Source organism: Lytechinus variegatus, chromosome 10 (genome assembly GCF_018143015.1).
Source record: "Lytechinus variegatus isolate NC3 chromosome 10, Lvar_3.0, whole genome shotgun sequence".
NCBI lineage: Eukaryota > Metazoa > Echinodermata > Echinoidea > Temnopleuroida > Toxopneustidae > Lytechinus > Lytechinus variegatus.
In genome coordinates this window covers 9,177,173-9,203,841 of record NC_054749.1, presented here as the reverse complement: position 1 = coordinate 9,203,841, position 26,669 = coordinate 9,177,173, and the positions used below count along the sequence as shown (strand labels likewise).

Here is a 26,669-nt window from a genome sequence, read left to right as displayed (position 1 = left end):
AATGATATTCGATGAATCCTGCATGGATGGGACGTGTAAACTGAATCCAATACATGAATTATGACGGGATGGGCAACCACGAAAGGGGTTTCCCCGACTGGTTTCTAGATGTCAAGGTTCGTAGAATATATTGAGGTTCATCCGTAACCTTATAACCCTTCAAGCTGTCGAAAAGGAAAGAAATTTGATTTTTTAAAAAGGAAGTAAACTGAATCCTTCACGATGTGATGGTGAGAGTTTGTCATTATGGGATGGCAAACATGGAACATTGCGTCCGGGACAGTGAAATTGGAGACGATTGAGAGAAAATGTATTTAAGTCACAACTTTTCGTAGGAGAGGGATTCACATCACTTCTGGGCTTCAATGTTGCGGCATCAAAGATTTTTCTCTGAAAATTCATTTATTGTGTCTAATACTGTGTAAAAATGGATTTCAAGTCAGCTGTTTATCTTATCATCTTTGGAATAGCATATTTGATGATTGTACAAGTAGGAGCAATATCACAGTCATCTATTGTTCTGGATAACGGAGGATATACCAATATTGTGGTAGCTATTGATGAACTTCTGGAAGAGAATGATAGATTGATTCCTGCAATAAAGGTCAGTGAATCAATTTAAATCACCAGAGAGAGAGAGAGAGAGAGAGAGAGAAGGAGAGAGAAAGGGGGGGATACGCGAGATATTGAAGAAGAGAGGGGGAGGTGGAGATAGAGAGAGCGAGATGGATTTATTTTTTTTCTTACTCTTCTTTTTCTCCTTTTATTTTTATTTTGGTTCTCATGGAAGACTAGTTGCACTCAATAATTTAGTGAAGCTCAAAATGAGCCTTCTAATAGTCTCTTGCCTTTAGGCCTTTTATCTTTTTCAATATGTTTACGTTAATTTGTCAATCTCCAGAATTTTTTTATTTATTTATTGTATATGTTTTTCTTTGTGTTTCTTTGCATGTATAATATAGATTTTCCTATATTACGTTTATGATGGAAATAAAACAAACAAAGAAATCGCACAGTCACCCCTCTCTCAACGCACCCTATCAAGAGAATTTGCCCTTGCCCCTTCATGCGGTTGTCATCTCGAAAAAGCTGTAAAGCCAAGCCATATGCAGTGTTACCAAAACCGAATTCTCCTGAATAAAGTCGGACCGATTCTGCCCGAATATGACTTGACTCGGATGGATTCAAAATCAGTTCGTCTTTGATTCTGGGAGCTCCCCGAGTCAAATGTATACTTACGAAATTTTTTCCTGAATCAGAGCAGAATCGCCAAGAATTGAGTCCCCAGAACAATGACATACCTAGGATTTTCCAAAAGGGGTGGAGGGGGGAAAAATTTGACAAGCAAAATAAGAAAAAAGAAAAGGTCTTCAACCACCAATAAAGGAAATTTCGCACAAGAAAAAAAATGTCAAGCAAAAAAAAAAGGCTTCAAGTTCAAAGGGAGGGGGACACTTGTGGCTTGTCAAGGATAAGTTGTGACTCGTCAGGGGGGGGGGGCAGGGTTATATCCCTTGCATGGGTTGTGACCCGTCAGGGGGGCAGTCTGCCCCCCAACCGATTTCCATCCGAATACATCCCCAATGTCGCCCGAATAAAATTTGCCATGGCCACATTTGGGAGTATTTTGGAGGGTGTTCGGATTGTTATGAACATTTCAAAATGAACCGAATCCCTCTCGAATTTCCTCGCATTCGGGCAGGGATCGAGAATAGCATACTCCCGAACCCCCCCGAATATGTGTACTCTGATTCTGGGAGCTCTCTGAATAAGTACGAATATATGCCGTCATGCCGAATCCACAGAATCCGATCCGACCAGGCCATATTCTGGCAGAATCGCTTTAGAATTTATTTGGGAGAAATCGATTTTGGTGTAACCATGGCTCAAACGTTGAATCCCTCCCGTCTCCAATCGTCTGAACTTTCGGGATTTTTCAAATTCTTCTCTCAGGTCTGTTCAGCTATTGTCTATGAATTAACAAGCATCATTTCATTGATTCTTCATTTTAAAAAAAATATTAAGAGTGCAAATCATAGTTTCCTCTTTTTCTCGTATAACTCTTCTGTCCTGTACAATTTTTATTTCGTAGAAAATGTTCATCGATGGGTCACGTTATTTGTATCAGGCGACAAGAAAACGAGTATACTTCAAAAATGTCACCATTTTAATCCCATCAAACTGGACAACAAGACCGGAGTATGGATCACCAGGACGATTGACCTTTGACATGGCTGACATCAGGGTGGCACAGCCAAATCCTCTGTATGCCCCTGGTCCTTACACCCATCAGGTCCAGGGATGCGGAAAGCCTGGAAGCTACATTCATTTCATCGAAGAATTCCTGACGAACCCTGGATATACGAGTTTTTATGGACCCTTAGGTAATGATTATTCATAAATCACATGCTTATTAGGCATTATCCCTCTTATAAAATTTGTTGAGATTTTCGGTCGAACGGACTTAAATTATAGCACTCTGATATCGGATGTTATTACGTGCAGTACATTATATCAGCGTACCTACGGGGGAGGGGTAGAGGGGGCAGACTGCCCCCCTTACGAGTCACAACCCATGCAAGGACGAGTCACAATTGATCCCTGACGAGCCACAAGTGGCCCGCTCCTTTGAACTTGAAGACCTTTTTTTATTTTTATTTTTTTTTTGCTTGTCAAATTTGTTCTGGTACGAAATCCTTTTTTGGATTTTTGGACGAAGACCTTTTTTTTTCTTTTGCTGGTACAGTATAGTTTTGAGGAAAATTTTGCCTCTCATTACAATCACTATCATTTTGACATCATGATTTTAATTGTCATCTTTTGGGAAAACGGGATATTGAGTAACATCGTTTTAACAGTCCGTTGTTTAGTGCGATAATCTTCTAATCCCGTTATCACAACAGACAGGCATGTTCCTTTTAGTGCGAGGGGGGGATTAAGGAGTTTCTTTTGAAGGGAATACATTCTTATTGTTTCAATTACGATTAGATCATTATTTCAATGTGAAACTGATATTGCCTACCTAGTTTTATATCACATTTCATATCATTGACGGTATTAGATTTTCCCAAGGGATCAAATTTTACCCGAAGCGCACTGCACCGAGGGAATTAAATTATTCATCAGAGGGGAAAAATATATCTTCCTGGGAAGTTGAAATGTTATATATCAAACAGACCAGGCAATATCTGTTGTATTGTTGTTGTTGCCTGTCCCGTTTTATAGCGAAACAAATTTAATCAATTTTGTCTGCTACACCCCATTGTAAAATCATGGACCCATCCCCCGTGTCAGATATATGCTGTAAAGTCAAAGTTCAATTTAGGATTAAGTTGATTTAACAGCTATACTACATGTATCATGAATCCTTGATAGCTTTTCAGACTGTTTAAAGTTTCGGAAAGATAAATGAATGTAAATTTTGTAAAACAATATTCTAAATAATGATCTTTATAGGAAAGGTTCTGGTACATGAATGGGGACATCTCAGATGGGGACTGTTCAATGAATACCCGGATCCAGTGGGTGATCAAAATGACATACGCCATTTCTACCAGTCCATGGAAGATGGAAAATACAAGCCCGTGGTGTAAGTTGCGTAAGAACTTCATTATTTTAGAGCGATTTTAGAATAAATTTAAAGTTTAATATGATTGGGAATATAAAGTGGGATCTAATACAAAATAGGAAGGTGGAGGTCTATCGAGAATAGAAATAGAGAAGTGAATACTGGAGAAGTTTCAACAAAGTCCGACACGATACAAGGAAGTTATGAATTAGTAAATGTTAAAAAAAAACCAAAACATTCTAGCAACATTAAACATAATTATAAGGAGTTTAAATTGACTTTTATAGTATGAGGTTAATAACATGGCTGAAATTTCCTCCACCTTAATTGCTTTGCAGGAATTTACGAATGATAACAACAATAATACAAAATCTGGACATACAATATTGTGACGAATAACGGTGGCGATATCATAATGTTCTATCACAAACAATCATTGCACATTCAGACTTGCTTGTTCTAATTTCATAATGTATATTTCTATGTAGGTGTAGCCTGGGAATTGATGTTACACCAATGACCATCAGATCAGATGAGGGCAGACGTCGTTATGTAGAATGCCAGGGAGACAAAGACATTGGGTATGAGGAAGGGTGTATGGTAACGCCAAGAGGACCCGGGTCTGCTACGGGGTCTATCATGACTTCTCTTCTAATATTTGAAGAGGTAGAGTATGTCTCAATAGCAATATGCATTGCAATAGTGATAGGTTCAAATCCAGTTATTCGGCAGGTCCTCAAAAAGCAGCTTCATTTATCCCAGTGATATTCATGACTATAGAAAGGTTTTGCATATATTTTGCATCATTGTAATTTCTGATTCATGGTTGTTGATTTGTTTGTATTGTTTTTGTATTTGATGGTTTAACAATAAATTGAATTGAAATTGAATTGAATTATTTAATGGGATGGATGCGGACCAAAACACCTATTTTAATTCTGTCATCGCTGCTCTAAACATACATCAAATTTCATATTCTTGGTATCTTGTAAAGAAGAAGAATCATTCTTTTGAGTCATGTGTTTGAATTTATTTCAAAATTGTGATGCAGGTGAAACTTTCGATCTAAAACGTGCTAGAAAATATTCATTTTTCACCTGACAGAAGTTGTTATTTTTACACCTTACACTTTTGTTTAAGCCCATATGATTTTTCAATCATGATACAGCTGAAGATCTAAGCTTTAATATGATATAAGTTGTATAAAAAGAGGTGTTTGAAATGGGACGAAATCTACCTTTTCATATGGGCCAAGTACATTTAGCACCTTGAAAACAAGACTATCGCACTCTGATTGGTCAAAGAGACCACACACACACACACACACACACACACACACATTCCAACGGTTTCCACGCTGGGGCCTTTCCAAGGAATGTAGCAATTTCTTCAAATTACCCAGGCATGTTACTTTCCAACATTATCCAGCCAATAAGAACGCTAGATTTATGCTACTCAGAGCTACTCAGAAATGTCTGAAATCTTGTCTTGAATCTTGATGGATAAGCTGGACCTTGACCATAAAGTAGTACGTATTTAAAGGACAAGTCCACCCCCAAAAAAATTGATTTGAATAAAAAGAGAAAATTCAACAAGCATAACACTGAAAATTTCATCAAAATCGGATGTAAAATAAGAAAGTTATGGCATTTTAAAGTTTCGTTTCATTTCACAAAACAGTTATATGCACATCTCGGTCGGTATGCAAATGAGTGAACTGATGTCATCACTCACTATTTTTTTTTGTATTTCATTATATGAAATATCAAATATTTTGATTTTGTCGTCATTGTCATGTGAAATGAAGTTTTATCCCCCCCCTGAACACGTGGAATTCCATTATTTTAACATTTTGTGCTTCAGGCAAGGAGGTCCTAATTTTCAAATTCGTAAAAATTGAAATGTTTAATTCAAACAATAAAAAACAAAAGAAATAGTGAGTGAGTGACATCATCGACTCTCTCATTTGGATATAACTGGCGCGTTCATAAAACTATTTTGTTAAAAAAATTTGAAATTTGGAAATGTCATTACTTTCTTATTTTACATCCGATTTTGATGAAATTTTCAGCATTGTGCTTGTTTGATTTTTCTCTATTGATTCAAATTAACATTTTTCTGAGGTGGACTTGACCTTTAACTCTATGATCCTCACCCATTTCCAGGGTGCCACGTATCAAGAGTGGCAAGAGTGACATTGTGAGAGCTGGGGTAATAATAGCTTTGAGTCCTCAGCCAAATTAAGCGCTATACAAATCCAAATGTTATTATTAGTATCATTTAAAACCAAATTGTCATTCAAAATAGAGAGTTTTTGCAATCGCGATTGGGACAGATTCTACAACATGGTGAATCGATTGAAAATATCCATTAAATCACAATGTACAGCCGAGAGGTCTTTGTTCTATCCCCGTCGCGATTGCGGAAACCCCCTACTATCAGTTCTTAGCATAAATGCTTTTAGGCTTATACCTTTTACCTGAGATTCTAGAAGAGTGCCGATAATCCCAGCAGTCATCCTTCCAGTTCAAGGTCTTCATCCTTCTCATTAGTTGGGTGTCTTCATAGAAGTCAAATTTGTATTATGCTTTGAAATAAAAGAAGAAATGAAAAAGAGACCTGCAAAAGAAACAAGACTTGTTAAATGGCTGACCCCTTGAATAAGTCATTCATGAAAGCAGTTGATTTCCATGCGAATATTCGTACAAAAGATCAGGAAGAAATCAAATTCAGAACAATGAGAGTAGAAATTGTGTTTAAGGATCATGATCTGATGATTGGATTCATTAAAAATGATAAAAATAATAACTCGAAGTTAAAAATATACTCACCACCCCTTCTCTATAAGATAAGCAACTTTTGTGACAACGATGAAAACGATCCTGGTAACCTTCACAACAGAGAAGCACCCAACAAACACAATCGTCTCTGTGAATCAAGGAGTGCATGGGAAGTTATGAGGGAGCATGAAGATTTTAAAGGTAGGTGTAGGTGTTGCATACCGCTCAAGAAGTTACTAGTGCGAAAGTTCGAACACATTGCAATTTTAATTATGGCAGTAAGAGCAGTCTGAGAGTGACCATGTAAACTATCAAAATTGTATTGACAGCAAACGGGCGCAGAAATCGGTTATTGGTCAATAGAACGCCATAAAAAGTCACCCTTAGTTTGTATAAGCTGTCAGAGTACTAGGACCCATAGCGCCCCTATAATAACAATTTTGAATAAATTACGATTGGCCAAATATATTGACTAATTATTTATCGTCATTCACTATTTCAACTATTTCGTTTTTTCGTCGATATTAATACATTACGATACTTAAGCTATAAATATTAACCCTCTCACTTTGTTCGTCATATTGATATCAGAGGGAGTTTTCAACGACTATAAAGTATACTACAAAGTATAAAAAAAATAATGATGAACTCGTTTATATGATATCACTAAAAATCTCATTGGTGTATGTACATGGAAATATTATGTTAGGCCTATCCCTCTCGAACATGCAATCAAAAGATGAAGTAGCGAAGATGTACAGTATATATAAAGTATATGCAGTAAACTTAACGAATGATGAAATAGATTTGATAAAGTTTACTATTTCCAATGACAAGTCTTCAATGCAGTGGCGTAATATGAGCCAGAAATTTTGAGGTGGCCAGATATGGCGTATGGGGCAAAATTTTTAAAGAAAATATTCAAAAAATAATTGCCAGATTTCAGAATTTTGTCTTTCCTTTATTCTCTTTTGTCTCTCGGATGGAGTTCGATAGATACCTATCATTAATGGACTGTTAGCATAGGCGGCGGAAGGAGGGGGGGGGGGGGCGTGTCCCCCCTTAATTTTTTTGCTTGTCAATTTTTTTCCTGCGTCCCCCCCCCTAAATTCACGTGGAACCCCTGAAACGTGTGTTGTCCCCCCCCTAAAATTTAGGTTGATGACCTTTTTTTTCGGCTTGTCAAAAAATTTTGGTTAGCAACTCCGAAAAGTTAGGTTGATGACCTTTTTTTTTTTGCTTGTCAAAAAGTTTTAGTTAGCAACTCCTAAAATTGATGTTGATAACCTTTTTGGGGGCGCTTGTCCAATTTTTTACCTATGTCCATCCCAAAATTTCAGGTGGACACCCCCTTAATTTGTTGGCTTCCGCCGCCAATGACTGTTAGTAGGTTCCTCTCATTTATTTATTTCTGCATCAATGATGTATTCACACTGGGTTAAAATGACCCTTGGGTAATATCACAGGTGTGCTCATGAGAATGATGGGGTCAAAGGTAATCTGGGGGTCAAAATGCCAAATCATATGAGGCCATATGTATATAATTTTCTGAAGATTTTTGGACTTGCACTCACTTCTTCATTTCTTCTGTTATTGTACCCTTTTTACTGAAAATTAGTAAAAATTATCCTTGGGTAATATTTCATGTTTGGTCATGAGGTTGATGGGATCAAAGGTCATCTAGGGGTGAAAGGATTTGAGACCATCGTGTGCATAATTTTTTTTACTTGCTCTCATTTCTTTATTTCGGCATCAAGTTGTACACACTTGGTAGCAATGATCCTTGGGATGATAGAGTCAAAGGTCATTTAGGGGTCAAAATAACATATTTTTTTTATTGAATACGTAATCTGGCGAGACTCGTTCATGAACCACCTTTTTTCTTGGGGGGGGGAGGGGGGCGTGTCAAGCCCCACATACCCCCCCCCAATCGGTACGGCGCCAGTGCTACAATGCATGAAATTGAATTGAGTAGGCCTATATGAGCTGATATATCTTTGTACTGGTCTGGTAAATAAATGAAGTAGAATTTGTTCTGTGAATCGTGATTATAAATTGTTCTTAACAGACAACAACTCACCACCTCAGGAATTGAGTGATGTTGATATCATGCCATCGTTTTCACTGACACAAGCTCGAAGTAGTGATGACTGTCGTATAGTCTTAGTCATTGATACATCGGGGAGCATGTCTGTGAGTTACTTTATTCATCTATTTAATTGTGTCAGTATAAGATTTTTAATATCCATTTGTTCTTATACTTGCATTGAATCTATTAACTGGAATATTCCAATCAGGGACAAAGGATAATCAAAATCTGATTTTTATCTGTGCCATGCCATCATACTTCTAATACTTCTAAATTCATTTTTCCTCTTGTTCAGACGAATGACAGAATTACGAAAGCGGAGAGTGCATCCACTGCTTTTATTGATCTGGCCACTGAAGGAACATGGGTTGGTTTGGTTGGTTTTACCGATAGCACTGATATAATACATGGGTTGATACAGGTCAATTCGTCAACTGAAAGATCTTCGTTACTTGACAGCTTGAACCTTGTCGCATCGGGCGGGACATGTATTGGATGTGGTTTAGAGACTGGACTACAGGTACTAGCATCTTTTTTTTAAATATTACTATTATTGTTTTGTTTTAGTTTGATTTTCTCTTTATTTTATTTGCTTAAATTCCTGGGGCCGTTTCATAAAGCTGGTCGTAAGTTAAGAGCGACTTTAAGACGACTGGTGAACCTTTTTACAATGTATGCGCTTAACCATCGCCAATGAATATACCATTCACCACAAGAAAGGATCACCAGTCGTTCTTAAAGTCGCTCTTATAACTTACGAACAGCTTTATGAAACACACGTGAAACACCCACCTGAACTTTATTTTCAAGTCCTTTCCATCTATATTTTTTGTCACTTTCGTTTCCATCTCATCTTTCATGATCGATTATTTTAGTATAATATCATATATCAATTAGTTATTGTGTGTAATCAATGTACTGCATTTTTCTATTATTTTCAACCGAAATCTTGCAGGTGTTGCGAGATCATCCGTCAGGAGACCTAGCTGGAGCAGACATTTTATTGATGACTGACGGAGAAGACGGCGGTTTTGCAACCCATACTATAAGACAGACTTTACAGGCGGAAGGGGTGAGAGTCCACACAGTGGCTATAGGAGATGACGCTTACGGGGAACTAAACACAGTTTCTTTGGAAACAGGTGCGTATAGGTCCATCATCAAGATCTTCGAATCCTTTGCTGTCATAGGGAAAGGGGATGTAAGAAAAACAAAAGTGAGACGGGGAAAGAGGGAAAGGAAAGAGGTAGCTTCGAAAAAAAGAAATAAACAGATTTTTTTTCATAAAATCTCATGAACAGTGAAAGAATTAAGCCACTGAAGTCGGGTTTGAAAACGGTTCTATTGCTCGATCAAGCAAAGTGCGAGGCCATGTGCAGCTATGGAAGGGATGATTCCGATGCTTGTAACTGTTCCAGCTGACATTGGACATGAATTTAAGCCTTAATTGTTCAGGTTATTTTGGTCGGAGTAAAGGTCGAAGCAAAGGTCGGAGCAAGGTCGGAGTAGTTCCCGTCTGGACAGAGTTACTCCGACCTACGTCCGACCAATTTGTTCCGCGTGCGAAGTGAAAGATGTGCATGGATATGAGAGTATGTGTGTGTTCGCGGACGATCGAGAGTGTGCGTCTGTTTGTCAGCAAGAATGTGTGTAAAGGCCTGGTCACACCGCCCAAGCGTTGTTGGAGCGGTCGTGGAGCGGAGAGAAAAAAAAATCATCACCGCTCGCTACCGTTAACTATTTTCGATTCTTTTTTTTTTCGATTTCGTTTTCGATTTTCCCCCCAATTTTGTGAGCGAAATTCGCCCCCTCTTTCCCTACCGCTCGGGCGGTGTGACCAGGCCATAAAATTGGGGAAATAATCGAAAAAAAACCCAAAACAATCGAAATCGAAAATGGTGAACGGTAGCGAGCGGTGATGATTTTTTTCTCTCCGCTCCACGACCGCTCCAACAACGCTCGGGCGGTGTGACCAGGCCTTTAAGGGTGTGTTTGTGAGGGTGTGCGCGCGTGTGTCATTATGAAAGATTTCTGCCTAAATGAGACAGAAAATCGTGTACAACTCTTGAACGCACACACAGGTCACGGAGTGACCCTGAGTGCAAACAGCTGACTGTGTTACAACGTAGGGGTGATACATTTTCGCAATAGGTGTGATCAAACTCACTGGAGGGACTTTAATTCACTTATAACAAAGAAATGTGTACTACAGTACTCCTGTTGAATGCTCTGATGAAAATTATATGAGTTTCACATTCATTTGAACGGGAGGACAAGATTATTGTATATATCGAGTGCATTATCCATAAATCATACTACCATTGCGACCCCTGCCCGGCCGATGGTTCAGGCATGACGATCATGAGTGACGTCACCGATAGAGACCTCAAATGCCAGGACAGCCTATTCGACAACTAACTTCATCTAGTAAAAAACACGTATTGAAGATATCCAATGGGAAAATGGCTTTCATTTTCATGAAATATACATTCCGTTCCTCAAGAAATCTTTAACCCCGTCGTTAACTGCCCATTCATTCTCGAGCAATGGGGGAATGAATACAGAGTGTCTCAAAGTTTGTGTGAAAAAAGGTGCATTTTCCATAGAACTTCTGCCAAAAAGCAATGCGTAAGGGAAAGATTAGCCCCAAAACACGAATAGATGAGTTAATCAAATGGAATGAATCATGAAAATCAGTGAAATATAGTTTCTCCTGTACTCATTACTGAATACCCCGACTTGATACGATTAATTTTTCCCCCTCTCCATCAACTTTTAAGAAAAAGGGTGCATATTTTCATAAAAATATCATGTGTTATATCGACGGACGCCCGTGCGTACGAGCAGGAGGAAGCCAAATGTCTCGTATTTTTCATAATGTGATGGTCTGGTCTGTTGTGTGCGTACATATGAGCGTGGAAATATATGAAGAGTGTTATCAAGTAGAGTACCCTTACCAAAGAGTAAACTAACATACATTATTCAGTAACCATTTACTTTTGAATACAATCTAGGAGGCCGTGCTTTCTCTTATGGTGATAATGATGGCTCTGCTAGCCTAACCACTTCTCTCAGTGAAACTGTTCGGAGCTGTAAAGGAACACAACGCGTAGAGGTATTTTGGCATGCACAATAAATAATATTTAGCATAGAGAAAAGTACAAGGGTGATTTTTTGTTATTATGCAATATCATGACTACGTTGACTAGCAGTAAAAAAGATAAACAATTCTTAGTTTCTTCAGTTTTAACGGCATTTTTACATTGCAAATTGTAATTGTTCCTCTCGAAGGGGCGGCCGTGCCCCCCCCCCCCCCCCCGGATCCGTCAATGGACGCAATCTTCGGCCTCGTGGACCTCGATCGTTGGAAGATCCCCTAACAATGACAATGATTTTAATGAATACAAAGTACACATAGCGCTCATTTTTAATATTGTTTTATCGAATGCAATAATACTACATGAAATATTACAGAGTCCATATTGCTTGTTCCTCATAGCTTTGTGCAATCGGTGCTGCTCTTGGTGACGGAGGCGTGAAATCAGGACACATCTATATTGATCCCTCGATAGGCTCTAGGACCCAGTTCATAGTAACTTACACTGAAGGCTCAGATGTCACACCAGGTAATGTGCACATTTATCGTTTGTATTTGATACGATTACGATACGGGATTTAAAGAAAAATGAATCTAAAGGGCACGGTGGGTCAGTGGTAGATCCTCCGCCTCATGAACGGGAGGTCGTGGGTTCGATCCTCGGCCGAGTCATAGACCTACCAAAGACTTATGTGACAACTTGCCTTCTTGTTAGGCGCTCAGCATTTAGATTGGAGAAGGGTAATAATAACATAATATTTTACGCATGGCCCGCTGGTAGAGCAGTTTCCTAATTGAAGTGGCTACCCTTGATAAATAAAACGTTGTGCTATTATTATTATTATTATTATTTTACAATACTCGCTTGAGGGACCGCTACCTCGATAAACATATTTATAACGTACATGGTCAGTGGCGAGGGTCATGACATTGATCGAGAATGTAGAAGGAATGGCTAAGATTATCCCTATACTCTTGAACAAAAAACTACGATTCATCTTCACATTTTTCTTTTTATAGGGAGAACACAATTTTTCGTTTGCGTAAGACCCTCACCATTATTTACATGGGAGATTTGAGGCATTTGAAAAGAGAGAGAGAGAAAAAAAAATTAATATTGATATTGCTATCAATATTTTAATGTCTTTGCATAATCACTATTATTATTATCATGATATTTTTTCCTGTAAATTTTATAACCAATGAGTGCTATCCTCATTGCATTAGGAGTTACCCTTACCCTAACCCGGCCAAACAACACGACGATATCGACTGGTAGTCCTGAATATAATGACGATGTCCACAGGAAGGTCATCAACGTTGTAATCGACGGTAAGGCAGAGGTAAAGTCGACAACCAAAAAACTTCTACGTTCTTTAGTCGTGTGTGTGTGTGTGGGGGGGGGGGGGGCTCAGTTGAAATGATTTGGGATTTGGACATGATATGTATTTGATTTGATTTGATTTATTGTTTTCTTCTGCATCCATAACATTTGTATAATACATTTTTCATAACATAATAAACATAATATGTTAGCATTTTTGGCATAAATTGTAAATAAAGATTACTAAAAAGATAATTCCAGACAAAAATGATTAACTATATGATGTTCACAATTTGCAGGAGAAGGACTGTCATCATAAGCAGATTGCTTGAAAAAAATGACAATCCCAAACTTATACTAATTGAATTAATACATTTTTAACATTGATAAAGCAGAATGGGCATATTCTTTCAAATAGCTGAGGGTGATGGTGATATGATGATGATGATGATGAAGGCCATGGAGATGATGATGGTCAAGATGAAGATATTGGTAATGACTAAAACGAAGGAGGAATAAATTCACGATAAAAAGGATACGACACAGAAATTTTACTTCAAGTATTCTGATAATAACATAGATTTAACGTTTGCCTTAAATGAGTGAAGAGACGAACATTGTTTAACAGGCTCTGGTAGAGAGTTCCATAAATCTGGACCATGGTGTCTTATGGATCTCTGCGCAATAAGCAATTTGGGGTTAATTAAATGGAAATTTGAAGAGTTACGGGTAGGGTATGAATGAATAGATGTATTCAGAGTATAAAAATTGTGGAATGAAGGTGGGAGCATGTTATTTACGTACTTAAACATAAGTAGTAAGCTTTGAAGAGTATTTATGTCAAATACTGTTAGAGTCTTTAGTTTATGGAATAATGGATTTGTGTGTGAAAAATATTGGGAATCAGTACAGATTCGAATTGCTTTTTTCTGTAATAAGTATATTGTATTAATTTTAGTTTTTGCACATGTTGCCCAAACTATGTTGCAATACGATATATAAGGCAATATTAATGAATTGTATAGTATGACAAGAGTTGTATGTGGAATTATATTCTTCATTTTGTAAAGTATACCAACGTTTCTAGAAATACTAGTAGTTATAAAACGTACATGTTCATTCCAATTTAAATTTTCATCTATTGTGACACCTAAAAACTTTGTTTCTCTTTTCCTTTTGAGAGGAATATTGTCTATGTTTATATTATAAGGAAATTCGTTACCATGTAAGTGTGTATGCTTGAAATATATAAAGTTTGTTTTGTCTATATTGAGTGAAAGCTTATTACACTTAAACCACAAAGATAGTTTTGGTAACTCACGGTTAATTATATCTACTAAAGTTTCTAAGCTATTATGTGAACAAAAAATGTTGGTGTCATCTGCAAATAATACATATGATAATAAAGGTGTTACAGAAGTCAAATCATTAATATATATTAAAAAGAGCAAGGGGCCTAGGATTGATCCTTGTGGAACTCCGCATTGTATTAACTGAAAATCAGAAGAAATATTATTGTGAATTACATATTGTTTTCTATTGGACAAATAACTCTTAAACCAAGATAGTGTAATTCCGCGAATTCCATAATTTTCAAGTTTTTTAAGTAATATCTGGTGGTCAAGAGTGTCAAAGGCTTTGCTTAAGTCCATGAATACGCCTATTATATGTTCTTTATTTGCCATTGCATTTGTAATTTTATCATATATTTGTATTAACGCCTGATCAGTCGAATGTCCTTTCCTGAATCCATATTGGTTAGAATTTAGAAAATGAAAAGTATCTAGAAACTTATAAAGTCTATTGTAGATAATCTTCTCTAATATTTTGGAAATGCTGGGAAGAATAGAAATAGGCCTGTAATTTGTTATTTCATGCGGATTGTCTTTTTTAAAAACAGGATTTACCTTTGCAATTTTTAGGAAATCAGGACATATTCCAGTGCTAATTGAGAGATTGAAAATATGACACAAAGGAGAGGAAATATAGTGTATGATCTGCTTAAGAAGGGAAGTACTAATTCTATCAATTCCCTGTGATTTGCTTGATTTTAGATTTTTTGTTATTTCAATTAATTCCTGAACATTTGTTGGGTTAAAGAATAAAGAAGAGTTAATGGGTGTGGGAAGAAATTTTCCAAAATTTTCATCAGTTCTGTCAAGTTTGTTTGCCAAGGAGGGTCCTAAGTTAACAAAAAAAGAATTAAAGGTATCAGCTACATCTTCTGAATTTATTGCAAGATTATGAGCTGTGAAATTATCTTTGGGTAATGTTTTGGGTTTCTTGCCAATCAAATCATTTATAATCTCCCATGTTGCTTTCATGTATGATTTGACTTTGTAAAGCTTCTCGGAATAATATAATTTGCGAGAAGCTCGAATTGTATTGGTTAGTCTATTTCTATAAGTTTTGTATTTATTTTTGTTTTGAATAGAAGGGTTCTTTAAAAATGCCTTGTAAAGTTTATTTCGGGTACGTATGGATCTTAAAATTGCTTTAGAAATCCATGGCATTTTTGCCTTCTTTCTTTTGACCTGTGATATCAGGGGAAAATTTTTCTCGTAAAATGTCTGCAATTTATTGTTAAAATTTGTGTAAGCAATGTTTGGATTAGACTCATGAAATACATCCAACCATTCTTCTATTGCAAGATCACTTTTAAACGATTCAATGTTATTTGTTTTATTTTCCTTTTCTTTATCCCTTCTTTATTTGTCTACTTTTTTTTTTTTGGGGGGGGTCCATGGTTCCAAGTCCGACATCTGTATGTCAGCCATGAGGGGGAGGGGTGGAGGCAGACCTTAAGTCTTAACTGCATGTTCGCTTTATATTTCTGCAATACTAAATCATTAATGCGAGCGCGAAGCTTACTTAAATTGACCTAAAATGAGCCACTGGGGGACTGTTGACGGTTTTCATGTTGTTTCCTTTTATATGCTCTTTTAATTACAATTATTGATTTTGTATGTTCTCCACCTAATCGGGATGAAGAATACTAACAAGAATCATGTGATATTCAAAATGGTGGTAAAATAAATGTGACATGCACACCCCATGCGCTTGGCTGCGGGTTGGAGCAAATTTTTTGAAAAGATAATGCTATGTAAAAAAAAAATACACATGGACATGGCATTCTGTTTCATTCTGAAAATTTTCATCCATCTGTTTTTAACAATATCGGAAAGGAATGGCTTCATTTATAAAAGTATACAGTGTACATGGGAAAACTCCGAGAAAAAAGTGTTTATAAAGACTCATCATACATGTATGTATGTATATGACAATCAATATCAACGTCGTCATGATCATAATCAAGTATGATATTCGACCTAAAATTATTCGAGGATCATAACACAGGTCGCTCCTCCACCTATATTTCAGGGCTTCACATACTACTCAAAATGGAAATTTGAACACCAATATATCGCATTATTAGTCACACTTTCAATATAAAACAGAGGAATCTTTGATAGTAGACTACAAGCACATTCAAAGATTCATTCCGCTACAAATGAAACATGTTGTTGACATGTATGTCGATTATGGGGGGGGGGATAGGGTAGATATATTATTGATGTTCAAATTTCCGTTTTGAGTAGTATGTGAAGCCCAGGGTGGAAGATTCCTCCCATAACTTTACAGAGGTTTAGAGAGGAAGTGAGAGGTTCTCCTTGTAAACGTTAACATAACTATCATACTAGTATTCAGTGGCGGACCGTGACCCCGAGGAGACAAAGCATTGGGGTGCTGGGTGCCGTTTCATAAAGCTGCTCGTAAGTTAAGAGCGATTTTAAGAACGACTGGTGAACATTTCTTACGCGCTAAACCATCACCAATTAACATTTGGTACATACCATTTACCACAAGAAAGGATCACCAGTCGTTCTTTAAGTCGCTCTTAACTTACGAACAGCTTTTTTAAACGGCCCCTGGACAGTTATTATAACGTATAATGTACATGGTCTTCAACGATTTTTTTTATTTGAATACAAGACACGTGCATGATTTTTTTTTTTAAAGACTTCCAGTATTCAATATTTCCCATCAGTACTACCACGTTATCCCAAAAGTAATAAGGAATATTTCACTTCATAAAATAGGTACACCATATTGGATTTCATTCAATTCTATACAGTCCGGCAGATGGTTTTATCAAATTGAAAACAAGTATCCTGGAACACAGTCTGTGACATTCTCCGGCTATTCTTCACCGAATCCCGAAGAGGCAGAAGAAGTAACCGTTATAAATGTGAAGTCCTACACCAGCACTTCGATCTTAGACCAATCTGAAAATGTAAAAGCACTTGTCACATATGCTGAGGTCACAAAAGGGTCCCTGCCTGTTATTAATGCATCCATCCAAGCAAGTGTGGAACGACCGGGAGGCGATATCATAACATATGATCTCCTAGACAATGGTGCAGGTAAATTTTAATTTTGTCATTGTTCCACTGCTGGCAGTTCCTGCAGGTGCTTTGCTAGAGTGGATGCTTGCCTAACCCGGCATGACGGCTCGGTGGGACAGCGCCCTCCTCATGGAGGCCATGGGTTCGATCCCCGGTAGAGTCATACTAGAGGCTTAAAAATGGGATCTTCCGCCTTTTTGTCAGGGGCTTGACGTATGAAAATAGAGAAGGATAATAATATGTTATGCAGAACTCGCTGTAAGAACAACTAACAGCTTAAATGGCTGACCTATGTAAATAAGAATTATATTATTAGTATTTATTATTATCAGTATTATTATTATCCCTCTTCTAATTATTATCATGTTACCAGTAACTCCATAAGCTCAATGGCTCGATGTGACTTCTCCATATTTACATCTGTGCGTGCTGCCACACAATTTTACATTACTCATGTTTTTCTTGGTTGTTTTAAGTAACGAGCTTTCATGAAAAATCCATTATTCTTGTGTTTCATTTTTCCAAAATCTGCTACCCTTATGGGGCGAGCAATATATTATTGTAACAAGTACACTTATTGATTTCATATTGGCGTTAAGTAGGTTTATAATTTTAGCAATGACATTAATGTAGAGGTGTTGTAACTCAGTAGATATCAGATATCTCCGTACTTTGAACCACAACGTCCGGGCTTCAGATTCCACCGTAGCATTTTTCGTCCTTTGGCAAGGCCTTCATCTAGATTTGCCTCTCTCCAGGTGTTGTAAATGATAATCCGGCAGGAAGGAATTCATTGAATGGTCGAGAGTACGATCAGGGCAGCCGTGCTAAAGCCAGAGTAATAGTATGTAGGACTTTAAAAAATGTATTACTTTTTTATATAAAAAGATACATATTATTATTATTCTTGTTATTATCATTGTTATTATTATCATTATTTTATCATTATTACAATAAAGGTGCCGATGTCACTGCAAATGATGGTGTGTACAGCCGATCATTTCTTGACTACACTGGGGAAGGTTACTATGGTGTCAGTATCTCGGCAGAGAATGATGGAAGTGCTATGGTCTTAGTTGGTTCACGAGGGTCGCCAGCAATGCCCTTCATCAACATCACAGATGACGGTTACGTGGTCTCAGATACATCTATAGGTATACAATCTGATTTGATTGATTTTCGTCTAATCGCAAATCTATGAACCGCATTATCGATGACCGGGGTTGATATGAAATTTATGTATCATATGTCATAATAAAAAGCTTCTTTTTTGGTCTATTTATATAGTGAGTGTATGTGTTCGGATAAATATGTTTTAAATTCAAAGAAATAATGTGAAGACGTTCTAGCCATCTTAAAAAGAAAACATTTACATCTACATGTATATCGAAGTTTAATGAGGGATAGAGAGAGTGGGTTCGAGGTTAAAATGTCAATAATTATTCGATACATGAATGTTAACAAAATGTGATTCGTAGACTTCGTAAAAACAACCAGCGAGCTGGGAGTTTCGTTTTTCAAATGGATCGAGAGGGAATGCTTCAAACTTTTACCTAGCCCACCTTTGGGATATATTTCTTCATTTAAATGTAGGAAACTACACCATACCACTTCCAGGAGATAATATATTCGACAACTTGGTGTTGGAGAAAGCGGCGCCTTTTACCAGAAGCTCGTCAGCCGGTTCTACCAATGTCCCGACTCTTCCACAGAATTTTACACCAGGCCAAGATCAGTTCCCACCAAACCGAGTCCATGATCTTCGGGTTAAACTGACATCTCTTAACGATTCGTCCGTTGTTCTTACTTGGACTGCACCGGGGGATGATCTAGATACGGGAACTGGTAAAAAAGAATACCCCTTATCTTTTTTTAATCACTAATTAATTATAAGGTGGAGCGTTGTGGCCCTTAAAATTATTCTCCGGACTTTCAAACAGAGGTTCATGGGTTCGAATCCCAGCCATGGCGAATTCTTTCGGCAGGACATTGATCCTCAATGTGCTCCACTCAACCCAGATGAGGTAAATGGTTATTGGGTATTTGGTAGAAATATGGAAAAATGTGTGAAATGTCAAACCTACTCATCAGAAAGAAATTTTGTTTCAGTTTCATAGTATAAAAATATATCGTCCCAATTATTGTTGATAAAAAAACTGTCGTTCTTAAATATCTTTATTCACACATGTTCATCGGATACGGCCATAAGGATAATTGCACTGCCCTCAGAATGTTCAGTCATAAATCTGTAACGCGAAAAAAAATCTTCTTTTTTTCTTTTATGCACCCTTAAATTGCTCATTTTTCTTACTCATTCTGTTTATAAAGCTGTATCTTATGACATCAGAGTATCACATTCTTCAGCGTTGATTTCGACCAATTTTTCCGATGCTACCCGAGTGGAATTCCATCAGGTTCTTCGAGGGAATATGTCAAGCCCCAAACCATTTGGATCGGTAGAAGAATACGAGATCAGGGTTGAGGACGTCCCAGGTGTCACATCATTCTCGTATGCATTTGCTCTCCGAGCCTCTGATGACGCGGGTCTGACTAGTTCAGTTTCTAATGTCGTGATGGCAACATTTAGGAGGGTGATTCCTACAGCACCTGCCCCACCCGTTGGTCCATGTGATGGCATGCTATGTCATAATGGAGGCACTTTAGATCAGAGTAACTGCTCTTGTTTGTGCTCAGATCAGTTTCAGGGAGAGAATTGCCAATGTAAGTCTCACCCACTCTACTATTGTTCAGCGTCAATCCAAAATAGGAGTGTATTTATGAATTGAACAGATTAAGACCAACCCAACAAGAAACGTGCTTGACAGAAATGTTAATATAAAACTATAGAATGATAAAGATAATGAAAAAAAATAAAGTGTGGTTGGCGATGGGTCCAAAAATAAGTTTGACAAAGCAATCCAAAATTCAGTCTCTTCGAGATTTATACGTCTGTTTTTGTTATTAATCCCACAATCAATAGAATCCGAGCTTTCTCATTGTTTTCTCGCTCAGTAAATCTAATAGTGGGGGGGGGCAGGTTTTCATGAAAGAACATGTCGGAAGTTTTGTCAATAGAGTCTGCCATGCTTCTCCGTCAATCAAAAGTCGAGTCAGATCGGACAACTTGTCGGAAAAAATATGTGGATCGAATCCTTCCCATGGTATAAATTATTCATAATTTATCATTTGATTGTGTCGTGCGACGATCCTATAATACAAGTGTGTATTTTTTTGGGGGGGCGGAACTGCAGGCTAGAGATTGGTTTAGGCTGGAGATTGGTTCACTTTATCATTAAACGTGCACAAAAATATACAATATTAATGATGATTATCTGTTCTTGATTTTTTTTGCACCGTCAGCTCGGAGTTTTGGAAAGGGTAGGGATATATGGTCCCAAAATCTGAAACCATACTCTTAAGAATGGAAGTTGCTTATGAAATGATAAATTTCTCACTCGACTGGCAGATTAATTATAGGACTAAAGGTGATTCACCCCCCCCCCTTCAAAAACACCGGCCCCTGCATTGTATTTGGATATGTCACTTTTCTTTGCCGAAGAAGTTTGTATGATTTATATTGAAAGCCTAAAATTCTATGTTTACACATCACAATGTTATCTTGATTAGATGTGAAGTCACAACTCAGAAATGGAGTCCAGATCGATCTTCTTGGGAACACTGATCAGGTACGTACAAATAATTATTGCTGGGAAGTACACAGTGTGATCGAATTAAACAGTGTGAAGATATACACTGGGGACACTTTGACAGTGTGACCAATCACAGTGTGTTTACATGGTCAAGTATGTGATTATATGATTCGCACTGTTGAGATACTCAAATTTAACAGTGTGAAGGGGATTTCACACTGTGTTCCACACTATTGACACACTGTGGCACACACTGCGGGATACTGTGGTCTTCCAGTAGGGATATTCTCTGCGCTTCTACCAGTTTCTGTATGATCTGTGTGACCGGAAATGTGAGTGTATTATGTTGTGGTGCGTGAGTTAAGTGTGTGCGTGTGTGCGGGAAAGGGTATGCAGAAGTTTGCAAGAATGGATGTACGTACATTGCAATTTTCTCTATTAATGAGGATATATTTTCAACAAGTATAATATTTCACCTATCTTTGATTTAATCTATTGGTTGTTTGATGTATTACATAAAAAGCCATCAACAAGTTTAGCATTTTATTTTAAAGTCATTAAATCCCTCTACATATGTTGTATTTACTGTATATTTGTTTCCTGAAAACACTTTTCAGTGGACAGCCATTGTGGATCCGCTCCTCGAATCAGTGACACAACTGTTCAACATCTTCTGCAACAATAATTTCGACGTCTGCTGCCAAGGCGGGAGAAAGGTTGCAAGGTAAAAAGGAAATCACATTTGTTTTAATGGATTTTAACCAACCAGCAACCAGTTCGCCTGTATACTTACCATTTGTCCTAACTGCCAAATCATTGCGACTAATTCCCTCTATAAGGTCTAGTCCACCCCAGAAAAATGTCGACTTGAATCAATAAGGAAAAAATCAAACAAGACTAACACTGAAAATTTCATCAAAATCGGATGTAAAGTAAGAAAGTTAAAAAGTTTCGTTTATTTTTCACAAAACAGTTCTATGCACAATTCAGTAACATGCAAATGAGAAAGCCGATGATGTCTCTCACTATATTTTTGCTTTTTATTGTTTGAATCATATAATATTTCCATTTTTACAGATTTGACAATAATGACCAACTTGACTCTTTATAAAGGACAATGAGGAGAAAATTATAATACATCATATATCATGTGATAAACTACAAAAATAAATAGTGAATGAGTGACGTTTTCAGTCCCTCATAAGCATACCGTCCAGGATGTGCATAAGTTATAACTGTTTTGTGTAATAAAGCGAAAATTAAAAATATTATAGCTTCCTTATTTTTCATCAAAATTAAAAGGCTATGCCCAATTTCGTATATGGCCCCCTTAATCTAATATCACTTCGCCTATTTGTGAATCTAATTTTACAAAGTGAGAAAACGTAAAAAGGTGTAGTTGAAATTAGATCATCCGGGTATTAGACCAAGTGAAAATTGCACAAAATCAGTCTCAAACCAGATCAGTTTAGCCTGTTTGATGTAAAGGCCTGGTCCCACTGGCCAACGGACACAAAACGTACTCATAACGGATACAGCGGACTAGCAAAATTTCGGGGTGGCTCTATCCGATTTTCATCTGCTCCAGACAATGAACAAAATGTGCGAACAGTAAAATCACCGTAGACGGATGCTCGATGGACATAGTTTGAAACACGCATACAAAGGATGCACAACGGATACATAATGATTTCCAACGGATGGCAAGATTCTTTTTCCGTTTTACATCCTCTCAGCATCCGTAAGACCATCTGACACGTGCATCTATTCCAAGTAATTGCAGACGGAGTTGATAGTTTCTTTTGTTAAATGACATTCAAAATGACAACGCTTAGCGCCTTAGGTACCCTTCGTTTAGACAAAACAAATCTCTCAGCTCAAAATGCTTGTGCCAAGTGCATAGCGAGCTGATTATGCGGGGAGATAGGGTTAGTATCGGAATTACATTTATGATAATGAAAAAAATATTGATGTGTTCAATAGTATTAGAAAACTTTCTTTCCCCTTCAATGTTTTTAAATGGCAGGCAGTATCACATATTTTGTTCGCTTTTCTTTTTTCTCTCTTTTCTATCATCAGTGAAAGAACAAAGGTCGAGTTTGTAACGAGAAATGATATAAAGCTTGCTGACGGATATCCGGTTATCAAAGGAACGACAGATGATGGAGAGTCGTATTTAAGCTCGTTTGTTGTGTATGGTATTAAAGCAGCTGGCCAAGATATTTGTTCCGAAGCTTCAGGATTACTGATAAAATGGAAACGAGAAGTTATGTCAAATGTCAAGAGACGATCCAGTTAGTATTAATTTTTTTTATATAAATGCATGAAGGGGTATCATTCTAAGAATTCAGTAGTAAGAGAGAGACGCCTCGAGATTGGTTATTGGGTAATGTTGAAGACAGGATAATCTACTAAATTTTTGACCACCAATGAATATCTGCAAAGATACACGATTGATCTTCCACAACTATGAAAAACAAGCAACGTCACCACCTATAATTCATGTTTATTCATATTAATTTCTAGATATGATGCTTATTCATACATACATGTTGATTAAAATTTATTCCTGAAGTTCGATGTGCTTCTCGTTGTTTACAACGTTTTCAAAATACATTGCGCAACTTTCCTTCAGAAAAAACATGACATTAGATTTCTATATAATTATTTGAAGTTGATCGGATCAATGGTAACTCATCTTTGTAAGGCTGGGCCCTGAACCCTATTCTTTGATTTCCGCACCAATCAATAATGAACCGAAATAATGCAAGTACAACTATAACATGAAATGTTTTGTATCTTATAAAATTCTCTCACAATTTCTCGAGGATAGGTGAGTTTAACCTTATCTCACTTTTATTTCAGTTGAGCATACGTTCATCTCCAAACATCTATTGTTGGAAGCCATTTCGAGTGGCCGTCTGGCCATATCTACCCACCTTCGAAACATCTCATCAAGGGATATCTCTATCGTAAATATTACCCTACCTGTCCGAGAGAATACGTCAGTTCCAGCAGACACCAAGCCACTGGGAACAGTAGCCATTATTGTAATTATCTGCAGTTTGATCTTCTTGATTGTAATTATTCTTCTGGCAGTCGCTTATTACTACAAAAGGTAAATAAGGAGTGGTTAATCATTGTCACTGTGATTGTTTTCGATATTATTGTTAACAATATCGCTGAGCTTTTTCTCTTTATACAAATAAAATGAATGGATTTTAGTCTCCTAATATAATGAAGATACTTACAAGTCTTTGAAAGTCTAAATAATTGTCACTGTTAAAGTTCTGATTACGTTTCTGTGATTTATTTAATTTATTCATCACATAAAGCCGTCGAATGCTATTTTGTTATGCTATGTATCACATGGGAACGAATGCCATTAAAACAGAGGTGTGCCCCCTCTCCTGATATTGAAGCCATCTTTTTAATTTGTATCCGCTAAATATCCTTAATTTGTGGCTGAAAACATTTTTTGGTTTTCAAAATTTTCCTCCGAAAATCCACCCCCCCCCTTTTGAAAATCCTGGATCCGCCCCTGCGTTCAGGCTATAACATGTTAAACATCGGATCCTGATTGTGAATTCTCTGAATTATCCTAACCAAATACAAACTAATTTAACTCAAACAACATCAATATTCAATCCCAATGCAATGTAAAAACTGCGGTGTTAAAACTGACACCAATTGGTGTTAATAGAGAACCACACCCTGAGGTGTTAAAATTACACCCTAGAGATTAAACATAACACCAAAGAGAGTAAATGTAACAACAAAAGGTGTTGTATTAACACCTATAGGTGTAAAACTAACACCACCAATTTAACACCAGTGTAAAATAAATGGTGTGGTCCTCTATGTACACCGGTTAACACCACAGTTTTTGCTGTGTACTATTAAACACCCTCGATCTGTTCATGAGTCTCTTCGCCTAATGATGGACTCCCTCTACCATTTCAACGAAAAACCATCCGTATCTAATCGTCAAAAGGATCCAAACATTTCCAATGTCTCACATCACTGGTGTCCGTTCTTTATGTCTTTGTTCCATACCTCAATCTCCGTCTACGAAAACAAGAGTTTTGCTCTCCCAATAAGTTGCGGTGTCCCACAGGATAGCCTTCTTCGCCCACTTATTTCATTACTTATACTAATGATATTCAAAAGACATCAAGTTTACTCTCATCCATACCTTTCGCTGACGAAAAAAATGTTTTTTCCCATGATGATGTTAACCAACTCGTTAGGATTGTAAATTCTGAACTAATAAACGTTACGGACTGGATCAAGGCCAACATAGTTTCGCTTTATTGCCAGCAAATTACATGCTCTTTAGCAACAAAATCAATATCCTACCAAACAGCACAATCTTTTACAATTACTTCGTAAAGGCCTGGTCACACCGCCTGAGCGGTTGTGGAGGGGAAGGGAGAGAGGGTCGAATTTCGCTCACACAATTGGGGAAAAAAACATCGAAAAAAAAAACAATCGAAAATGGTGAACGGTAGCGAGCGGTGATGGTTTTTTTCTCTCCGCTCCACGACCCCTCCAACAACCTCGGGCGGTGTGACCATGCATGCCTTTAGTGAAAATGCTTATGACACCAAGGGTTTATTAATTGCTCATAGAGTATCACACAACAAGGGCGTAAGGTGGTTTGAGCATAGGGATGTGCCCTTCCTCGGGAGGTGGAACTAAAGTAGTGTATGGGAGTGCACATCTATAGGGAGGTGGAACTAACAATAGATAAAATACCCTGTCACAGACAGGTTTTCCTGCTATTAAACTTGATAGCATTAGATGATACAGAACTAAAACAATGGTGAAGGTTATTATCTCGTAAATCTGCTAATCCATGCCCATGGCAAATACTTCTTCTCTAGCTGGCTGTGTGTGTCTGCAGTAGGGAGCATGGTCAAACTTAATTTGCAGATTTACACCTGAAATCTCATTAATACAAAAAATGATTATCATGGGCCGAATAAAATAAGGCGTGTCTGTCAATTACCTTTGGCATTGGGGACTATAAATAGACAATATCTCTTTCACACTAATAAAAAATAATACTCATTCTCCAACTTTTAACATTCACTATCATTCAACACCAATGTCTTGGAAGCAAGTTCTTGATTTTTCTATTTTTATACGTCCTTATCAGGAAGAACATTTCGGACTTGGCTGCAGCAACCAAAGCTGAACCAGAACACTGTGGCAAAACTGGGATTGAGAATGCGAACAATTCAACCGGAGTTCCGAAATGCAGCATGAGGATGGTTGATGTAGAAGATCAGATTTAAGAGTCTCTCCAAACAAGATTTTGGCCAAGCTTATACGTTTCGTTGATAATAGCCAGAAGGTGCCTGGAAATGTCTGGCTATATTCGACAGATTCTAGGATCTCGATCACCAAACCTGTACTATATCAAACGGATGTGATTGAGAATTGTAAAGATCAATTATTCACTAAACTAAACTTATTTACAGCAACTATTGATGTGTATATTTGTGTTGGAAAATGTCGTGTTGTGTCATTAAGAAATTCATAAGTCGTTGTTATAGTATACTGTATACTGATATATAATAATGATAATGATAAATAACGATTTAAAGGACAAGTCCACCCCAACAAAAACTTGATTTGAATAAAAAGAGAAAAATTGAACAAGCATAACACTGAAAATTTCATCAAAATCGGATGTAAAATAAGAAAGTTATGACATTTCAAAATTTCGCTTCATTTCACAAAAACAGTT

The 26,669-nt window shown here is 37.2% G+C and overlaps 1 protein-coding gene across 1 annotated transcript; it reads left to right on the top strand.

Annotated features, from left to right (window-relative positions):
- The first annotated feature begins 389 nt into the window (after window positions 1-389).
- Window positions 390-26,453, top strand: LOC121423224 (calcium-activated chloride channel regulator 1-like). The gene is made up of 20 exons (XM_041618542.1): window positions 390-604; window positions 2,093-2,384; window positions 3,457-3,589; window positions 4,057-4,234; window positions 6,417-6,549; window positions 8,417-8,541; window positions 8,733-8,957; window positions 9,393-9,579; window positions 11,452-11,552; window positions 11,937-12,063; window positions 12,762-12,877; window positions 16,994-17,282; window positions 18,224-18,418; window positions 18,858-19,109; window positions 19,593-19,985; window positions 20,892-20,950; window positions 21,532-21,638; window positions 22,994-23,208; window positions 23,780-24,032; window positions 26,076-26,453. Exons 1-20 carry the CDS (start codon window positions 428-430, stop codon window positions 26,212-26,214), a joined length of 3,696 nt encoding a protein of 1,231 aa, XP_041474476.1. The 5' UTR covers window positions 390-427; the 3' UTR covers window positions 26,215-26,453.
- The last annotated feature ends 216 nt before the right edge of the window (window positions 26,454-26,669 follow it).